We start from the raw sequence: 9,774 nt of genomic DNA, 5'->3' as shown, positions 1-9,774 counted from the left end.
CAACGAAAATCGGCGAGAAATCGTTGTTTTGCATCGATATATGCGGTTTTCTGTAAGAATTTTGATGAGTTCGTGCAGAATTCTGCTGTGTTCTTGCAATTCAGCCGTTGAATCTTGGTAAAAAGTCATGATTTTTTAGATTCCGTGCTCTTCTTTGCAAATTCAAGATGGGAAACAACGAAAATCCGCGAGAAATCGTCGTTTTGCATCGAAATATGCGGTTTTCTCTAAGAATTTTGATGATTTCGTGCAGAATTCTGCTGTTTTCTTGCAATTCAGCCGTTGAATCTTGGTAAAAAGTCATGATTTTGTAGATGTCGTGCTCTTCTTTGCGAATTCAAGCCAGAAAACAACGAAAATCGGCGAGAAATCGTCGTTTTGCATCGAAATATGCGGTTTTCTGTAAGAATTTGGTGATTTCGTGCAGAATTCTGCAGTTTTCTTGCAATTCAGCCGTTGAATCTTGGTAAAAAGTGAAGATTTTGTAGATTTCGTGCACTTCTATGCGAATTCAAGCCAGAAAACAACGAAAATCGGCGAGAAATCGTCGTTTTGCCTAGAAATATGCGGTTGTCTCTAAGAATTTTGACGATTTCGTGCAGAATTCTGCTGTTTTCTTGCAATTCAGCCGTTGAATCTTGGTAAAAAGTCATGATTTTGTTGATTTCGTGCTCTTCTTGGTGAATTCAAGATAGAAAACAACGAAAATCGGCGAGAAATCGTTGTTTTGCATCGAAATATGCAGTTTTCTCTAAGAATTTTGATGATTTCGTGCAGAATTCTGCTGTTTTCTTGCAATTCAGCCGTTGAATCTTGGTAAAAAGTCATGATTTTGCAGATTTCGTGCTCTTCTTTGCAAATTCAAGATAGAAAACAACGAAAATCCGCGAGAAATCGTCGTTTTGCATCGAAATATGCGGTTTTCTCTAAGAATTTTGATGATTTCGTGCAGAATTCTGCTGTTTTCTTGCAATTCAGCCGTTGAATCTTGGTAAAAAGTCATGATTTTGTAGATGTCGTGCTTTTCTTTGCGAATTCAAGCCAGAAAACAACGAAAATCGGCGAGAAATCGTCGTTTTGCATCGAAATATGCGGTTTTCTGTAAGAATTTTGATGATTTCGTGCAGAATTCTGCTTCTTGCAATTCAGCCGTTGAATCTTGGTAAAATGTGATGATTTTGTAGATGTCGTGCTCTTCTTTGCGAATTCAAGCCAGAAAACAACGAAAATCGGCGAGAAATCGTCGTTTTGCATCGAAATATGCGGTTTTCTGTAAGAATTTTGATGATTTCGTGCAGAATTCTGCTTCTTGCAATTCAGCCGTTGAATCTTAGTAAAAAGTGATGATTTTGTAGATTTTGTGCTCTTCTTTGCGAATTCAAGCCAGTGTTATAATCACTAATAATATTTCATGTATTTGTAATTAATTTTTCTTCATATTACTTAAAGTATAGTGGGTGGTAGGTTTATCTCTGATAACTAAGCTTAACCTTTGCTCCTGATACTACCCTAATATAGACGTCTGCCCTTTGATCCGGGTAGATATTCTTAATTTGTATTTCTAATAGAAATTATGTATTTGATCTTTGATCCGGATGCGACCCCCATTAGACATTTGGTCTTTAACCCATTTTTATCTGTTAGAACTCATATAAAACCACCACCACCCTGTTATAATTCAATTCCGTTTTTACCATCGTACGTTGCGGTTACCCTGTAAACGTATTTTTGTCGAATATACATTTTAATTAAGTACATTGAGTGTCTCTGTGAGTGCCCATCACTGATTTCCCTTTTTGACGACGACAAGTCCCAAGAAGGTCCCATAACAAAAAATTGGTGTCAGAAGTGGGATTGGGAACATTTAATTGGAAGATTAGAAGCATTCGATTGGGAGCATTGGAAGATTGAAACCATCGGGATCAACATTCCAAAGAAAACGCAGGATTCTTTCGCGGTAAGCAGAGATTTATTTTTCTTGCTGTTTTTTGTGCTACTTGTTATTGCTTGTTATAATCATGCCTGAAACTCCAACAACTCCAGCAACTCCAGTCCATAATTTCTCTGATATAAGGTCTTTAATACCTGATTCATTTTCGGGAGATCGACGAGATTTTTATGAGTTTCTTCAAAACTGTGAGAACGCTTATAAGTTGTGTGAAGGTACACAAAAAAGTTTAATGCTTGTTTATATTGTGTCAAAACTAAAGGGATCAGCTAGAGCTCAAATTCAGGAAAAAGAATTTACTAATTGGGATGACTTAAAAAATGTTTTAACCGAAGCTTTTTCTGATAATAGAGACTTAACTCAGTTGCTTGAAGATTTAAATAATATTAGACAAAACAGAACGGAATCAGTACATTCATTTCACACTAGGTTAGACCAGATTCGAACTCGTGTTTTAAATGCAATTTCTCTTAAACATAGAGGTGATATAAATTTACAAGGTAGATTAGATTCAATTCGCGAGATGGCTTTACAACGATTCATTCTTCATTCATCAGACGAAATTTCTACAGCTCTTCGTCGTAGTAAACCATCTACATTAGCATCTGCACTTTCGGAAGCTTTATTAGAAGAAAAACATTTGCAAGTTCGAAAAATTAACAATTTTAACTCTGTAAAAATTTGTAACTTCTGCAAAAAACCTGGTCATTTACTTAAAGATTGTCGAACGAGAAAAAAAGGCAACGATAATAACGTGAATTTCAATAATCAAAACGCATCCAGCGCGAGCAATCAAAATTCAAATCAAAATAAAACATGTAATTATTGCAAAAAATCTGGACATTTGATTCACGAATGTCGAAAACGCGAATATAACAATAACAAAAAACGACAAAATCAAACTACAACTTCCCAAGCCGATGTACATTTAAACTCCGTACAGTCCCAGGTAACTGCCGTACCTGTGGACTTACTCTAAATCTTAAATCGGCAAGAAGTCAAAACGAAAATCTAAATGTGTGTAAATGCATTATTAATAATAATAATAATCATCATGAGTCTAAAAATAATCGAGTCGAGAACCCCAATAATCATAAACTAAAAATAGAAAACGTCTTTTTATCTCATAATGATAGTGCCTGTTATTTATCGGTTAATCACCAGAATTTGGATTTCAAATTTCTTGTAGACACAGGGGCAAGTGTAAGTCTAATTAAAGTGGATAAATTACGAAAACTAAAAGGTGTTTTTTATAATCCTCAAGATAAAGTTTCGCTGAACGGTTTGAGTGCAAACGGTTTAGTTGACACAGTCGGTAGCGTATCTTTAGATTTAAATTTCTTTAATCACAAGATAACGATTAAATTTTACATTGTTAAAGACAATACGAATATTCCATTCGACGGTTTAATTGGCAACGATTTTCTACTAACTCAACAAAAAGCCGAAATCAATTACGAAAAATCTGAATTAAAACTTAAAGATCTGCCATTTCCTTTAAAACTCAGTTTTAATTCAAATGTTGTCAACAATAACTGCTATTATCTTCCACCTCGTTCTGAGACAATAGTTGAAGCTAACATTCTAAATAAAAATATTTCAGAAGGTCTAACTCCTGAAATCAAAATTCTTGACGATGTCTATCTTGCTAAGGCAATTCTGAAAGTTAATGAAAACGGAAAAGCATTAACCACAATTCTTAATTCTTCTAATAAAATAATCAAAATCGAGAAAATCGACTTAGTATTAGAGGAATTCGACAGTCATGCATGTTTCACGATAAACAAAGACTCTGTAAACAAAAGCCAAAATTTAAAAAATAGATCGGATCTATTACAAACCAATTTACGATTGGAACATTTAAATCCAGAAGAGAAATTTACACTCATGGATCTCTGTAAATCATATGACGATATCTTTTATCTTCCGGGTGATAATTTAACACATACGGAAACGGTTCAACACGAAATAATAACAACAAATGTAAAACCGATTTCATCCAAAATCTATCGTTATCCAAAAGTTCACGAAATCGAAGTTGAAAATCAGATAAATCAAATGCTAAAAGACAATATAATCAGACCATCAAAGAGTCCATACAACAGCCCACTTTGGGTTGTGCCTAAAACTAGAACAGACACTTCAGGTAAACGTAAATGGCGCATTGTAACAGATTATCGTCAACTTAATAATTTCACAGTAGGCGATTCCTTTCCAATTCCAAATATAGACCATATTTTGGATCAGTTGGGACATAGTAAATATTTCACTACTCTGGACTTAGCAATGGGATTTAATCAAATATTAGTAAGACCTGAAGACGTCAATAAAACAGCTTTTTCAACACCTAATGGGCATTACGAATATCTTCGCATGCCTTTCGGACTAAAAAATGCACCTGCAACTTTTAGTAGATTAATGAAATCAGTATTAACTGGTCTTGAAGGAAGTCAATGCTTCACATATTTAGACGACATCATAATATATGCCTCTTCATTACAGGAACATAACGACAAATTGCAAAACGTTTTCGAACGGTTAAGAACAAACAATTTAAAATTACAACCCGACAAATGCGAATTTTTACATAAGGAAATCTCATATTTGGGTCATGTTATTACTGATAATGGCGTAAAACCAAATCCTGAAAAGATTCGTGCAATTGTCGACTATCCTACACCTGTCGATCAAAAATCGATTAAACAATTTCTCGGTTTAATGGGATATTATAGAAAATTTGTTAAAGACTTTTCGTCTATTGCAAAACCATTAACAACTTTGTTAAAAAAGGGTGTAAAATTTGTTTGGAATACAGAACAAGAAAACGCTTTCCAGCATTTCAAAAATGCCTTAATAAATGAACCAATTTTGCAATATCCTGATTACACGAAACCTTTTATTTTAACTACGGACGCTTCAAATTACGCGATAGGCGCTGTTTTATCACAAGGTGAGCTAGGTAAAGACTTACCAATCTCATTCGCGTCTCGTACACTCAATAAGGCTGAAACTAACTACAGTACGACAGAAAAAGAATTACTTGCGATTGTTTGGGCTACAAAACACTTTCGACCATACCTCTATGGCCAAAAATTTGTAATCATCACTGATCATCGACCATTAACTTGGTTATTCAATTGTAAAGATCCGTCTTCGCGACTCATACGTTGGCGCTTAAAATTAGAGGAATACGACTACGAAATTCATTACAAACCGGGTCGTATAAATTCAAATGCTGACGCTCTTTCAAGAAACCCCATAATGATGATAAACAACGAATCATATGATGATTTTATTCGTTTTCATTATCAAAATCAAGATTTAATCGAAATCAATCACATTCGCGAAAAACCATTTTCCAAATTTCCAAACGCTTTCTTCATTTCAAAAGACCTTAATCAAAATAACAAATATTTTAATTCAATCTCTGAACGTTATGATTTAAACTTAATTCCTCACGAAATCGACAGTTATGATACAATAACTTTGAAGAATGATCAGACGCAACAAACTACATTTTTAATGATATCACATCTTAACCACTTTGACGTACCATCCTATAAAGATGTCTTTTATAGTTTGCTCAATTTGAGAAAGAAAATTCGGGAAGCTAACTTAAGAAAAATTTTCATTGAAAATCCACGATTACTAAATAAGAGATTTAAAATAGATTTAATACACGAAATGATTCATTATATTTTCAATCAGACTGATGTTGAAGTTTCCATAACTGACCGTTGCAAATTAGAGCCAAAAGACGAAGAAGAAATTAACAACATTTTGAAAGAAAATCATTGTACTGCCATCGCAGGACATCGGGGATTTTTCAAAACGTATCAGATAATCAAAGAAATATACAAATGGAAAAACATGAAAAAGGACATACGAAAATTTATAAAAAGTTGTAAAGATTGTCAGTTAAACAAAACAAATCGTCACCCTCTTAAAGCACCGATGGAAATAACTTCCACCGCAACTCAACCATTTGAAAAATTATTTCTCGATATCGTAGGTCCATTACCTATCACCGAAAGTAATAATCGATTCATCCTAACTCTTCAAGACGATTTAACAAAATTTTCATACGCATATCCAATTCCAAATCATGAAGCTCAGCAGATTGCTGAAAAATTATGCGAATTCATCATGATTTTCGGCATACCTAAATCGATTGTAACCGATAACTCCACTGATTTTACCTCTAATTTGATTAAAGAAGTTAATAAACTTTTCAAGATCCGTCACATTACTACTTCACTATATCATCCACAAAGCAATGGAGCTCTAGAACGTTCACATTCCACACTTAAAGATTACCTCAAACACTTTATTAACAAAACACAAACCGATTGGGATAAGTTTGTATCAAGTGCCATGTTTTCGTATAACACATCAATTCACACAACAACTAAATTTACTCCATTTGAGCTAGTTTTCGGAAATAAAGCTATTTTACCACAAACAGTAACTTCTTCACCAGAATTCAGATATAGTTATGATGACTACCATCAACAATTAAAACTCCGACTAAACAAAACATTCGAAATTGCCCGCGAAAATTCAGGAAAAAGCAAAGAAAAATCCAAAATTAGATATGACAGAAATTCGCACGACTATAATTTTAAGAAAGATGATTTGGTACTTATCCAAGATAGAGCAAATAAGCCAGGATATAGTAAAAAACTATCACCGACTTATAAAGGTCCCTATAAAATAGAAAAAATTAATCCAAACCAAACAGTCGTCGTAATTATTAAGAAACAACGGAAAACATATCACAAAAATCTATTGAAACCATTTGTTTCAGATTAGGAACAAAACAACCAGTACTAATATGCTCAAATATCTCATCATCATTATCCTTTTTAACCATTTTCCAATATCTATTTTTTGTCTTAATTCCCATAAAGTCACGCAGCTTCCTAAAAATGCCGGAATATATTACCAAAACTTGGGACATGTCAAAACATATAACAGCTTTCTATCGTTATTGTCTTATACAAATCTCACATTTTCACATGAAAAGCTTACTTTAATTGAAAAAGTTTATGTTGATAGTCTAGATTTATGCGACCGGTGCGAAAACCATAATGGACAAAGGATTACATGTAGAAAATCTTTAGCCTTTTTAAAAATTCAAATTTCCCAGGTTTACAAGAAATTCGAAACTATTTTGCATTTAACTGACCACACACTTAAAGTCACACGTAAGCGTCGAGGTCTCATTGACGGTATATCTACCGGTATGAAATGGCTGTTTGGCACACCAGACGCAAATGATGCAAAATTCTATTCAGAATCCATTACGGCTTTACAAGACAAGCATCGCGAAACAATAAATTTAATGCGACAACAGGTTCATGTTTTGACTTCTGCCATAGTAAATTATAACAGCTCTGTTCAGTCTCTTAAATCAAATGAAAATAAGCTCAATGATAACATTAATAAATTCAACTCGTTTAGTAAATCAGTATCGGAAAATATTAACAATATCGTATCAGCTCAAGCTGTTCTTAATCATCTAACTTTATTGGAAGAACTAATTGTCGAGCTAAATGAAGAATGCGACACAATAATATCTTCAATATTATTTGCAAAGCAAAATATTCTACATCCATTCATTGTCACTCCGACCGATTTTAAGAATGAACTAAGTAACATCAAACTTAAATCGAATACTCAACTTCCAATTCCTCTAGATCAAGAATTTAAAATTCACAATTATTTTGCATTAAGTAAAATTTCAGTAATTTATGATAATGATGTTCTAATTTATGTTATCAGAATTCCTTTAATAGATAACATTAGATACTTTTTATATAAATTAATTCCTCTCCCTTCACCATCAAATCATTCGACTGTCTATTCCTATATCAATCCTAGTTTTTCCTTCCTAATGATGAGCATTACAAGGACGCACTACGGACAGTTGGAAGATCTCTCTGTATGCTTGGAACTGCTGAATTCCGAATATCTTTGTCCAAGACCTGTCATACGTCTAACGTCACAACAACCAATCTGCGAAGTGAAACTTAGAGTTGAAGATGTCCAGTCCATACCTGAAGATTGTATGACAAGAACCATCAAAGCAAACATCGAAGTTTGGCATCAATTATCCAGTAATCAATGGTTATATGCTATGAGCCATGCAACACCAGCTACGATCTCATGCGACTCTGATTTCGAAAACGCCATCGAAATTACGTTCAAAGATGTTGGAATTTTGGAATTGGCACCTCACTGTCACTGCTACACGATGACTACAAACTTGGTTGCTTCATCCAATATTTCCCACAACTTCACGAACTACATTCCACATGTCGACATCAATTCCGACGATTGCTGTGTAGAAAATCAGAAGATTTTGGTAGCTTCGCAAATGGATCCTATTCACATCGACAGCAATAATTTGGACGAACTTCGGCATGCGAACCTCAAACTTCAAAAGTTCGACGACGTCCTGGAAACCGAGATGAACAACTCCTTTGGCAATCATCATTATTTCAACTTTTTCGGATTCTCGATCGCAGTGGTTTTCGTTCTCGTTGTCATATTCTCTATCTGCTGCTGCATATCGAGATACTGCTGCGATTGCACCTGGATTCCTTGTGTCGGACGGTTTCTCCCAAAGAAATGTTCTGGAAAACTTCTGTCCAACTTTTGGGTACCTCGAAATAGACGTGACTCCATTGCACTGTCTGTCCACACTGGAGAACGTTTCGAAACAACTACAAGTCCAGCGGTTCCAATGGAAGAAAACAATGAACAAACTCCTGTTATTAGTAATCCTTATAATTTGCGATCAAGAAATAGTAGTTTATCTAAATTGTAAATTTTGTAGGTATATCAAAACTCTTAGGGAGGAAGAGTGTTATAATCACTAATAATATTTCATGTATTTGTAATTAATTTTTATTCATATTACTTAAAGTATAGTGGGTGGTAGGTTTATCTCTGATAACTAAGCTTAACCTTTGCTCCTGATACTACCCTAATATAGACGTCTGCCCTTTGATCCGGGTAGATATTCTTAATTTGTATTTCTAATAGAAATTATGTATTTGATCTTTGATCCGGATGCGACCCCCATTAGACATTTGGTCTTTAACCCATTTTTATCTGTTAGAACTCATATAAAACCACCACCACCCTGTTATAATTCAATTCCGTTTTTACCATCGTACGTTGCGGTTACCCTGTAAACGTATTTTTGTCGAATATACATTTTAATTAAGTACATTGAGTGTCTCTGTGAGTGCCCATCACTGATTTCCCTTTTTGACGACGACAAGTCCCAAGAAGGTCCCATAACACCAGAAAACAACGAAAATCGGCGAGAAATCGTCGTTTTGCATCGAAATATGCGGTTTTCTCTAAGAATTTTGATGATTTCGTGCAGAATTCTGCTGTTTTCTTGCAATTCAGCCGTTGAATCTTGGTAAAAAGTCATGATTTTGTAGATTTCGTGCTCTTCTTTGCGAATTCAAGCCAGAAAACAACGAAAATCGGCGAAAAATCGTCGTTTTGCATCGAAATATGCGGTTTTCTGTAAGAATTTTGATGATTTCGTGCAGAATTCTGCTGTTTTCTTGCAATTCAGCCGTAGAATCTTGGTAAAAAGTGATGATTTTGTAGATTTCGTGCTCTTCTTTGCGAATTCAAGCCAGAAAACAACGAAAATCGGCGAGAAATCGTTGTTTTGCATCGATATATGCGGTTTTCTGTAAGAATTTTGATGATTTCGTGCAGAATTCTGCTTCTTGCAATTCAGCCGTTGAATCTTGGTAAAAAGTGATGATTTTGTAGATTTCGTGCTCTTCTTTGCG

The 9,774-nt window shown here is 34.5% G+C and overlaps 1 protein-coding gene across 1 annotated transcript; it reads left to right on the top strand.

The window, feature by feature from the left end:
• The first annotated feature begins 1,720 nt into the window (after positions 1-1,720).
• LOC148166091 (uncharacterized) lies at positions 1,721-9,185 on the top strand. Its single transcript, XM_088049427.1, has 2 exons — positions 1,721-1,957; positions 6,756-9,185. The coding sequence occupies exon 2, from the start codon at positions 6,783-6,785 to the stop codon at positions 8,778-8,780; it is 1,998 nt and encodes a 665-aa protein (XP_087905553.1). The 5' UTR covers positions 1,721-1,957; positions 6,756-6,782; the 3' UTR covers positions 8,781-9,185.
• Positions 9,186-9,774: the final 589 nt, after the last annotated feature.

Source organism: Gnatocerus cornutus, unplaced genomic scaffold (genome assembly GCF_029298725.1).
Source record: "Gnatocerus cornutus isolate USDA-ARS CGAHR unplaced genomic scaffold, icGnaCorn1.1 ctg00000025.1, whole genome shotgun sequence".
NCBI lineage: Eukaryota > Metazoa > Arthropoda > Insecta > Coleoptera > Tenebrionidae > Gnatocerus > Gnatocerus cornutus.
This window is presented reverse-complemented; position numbering and strand designations above follow the sequence as displayed.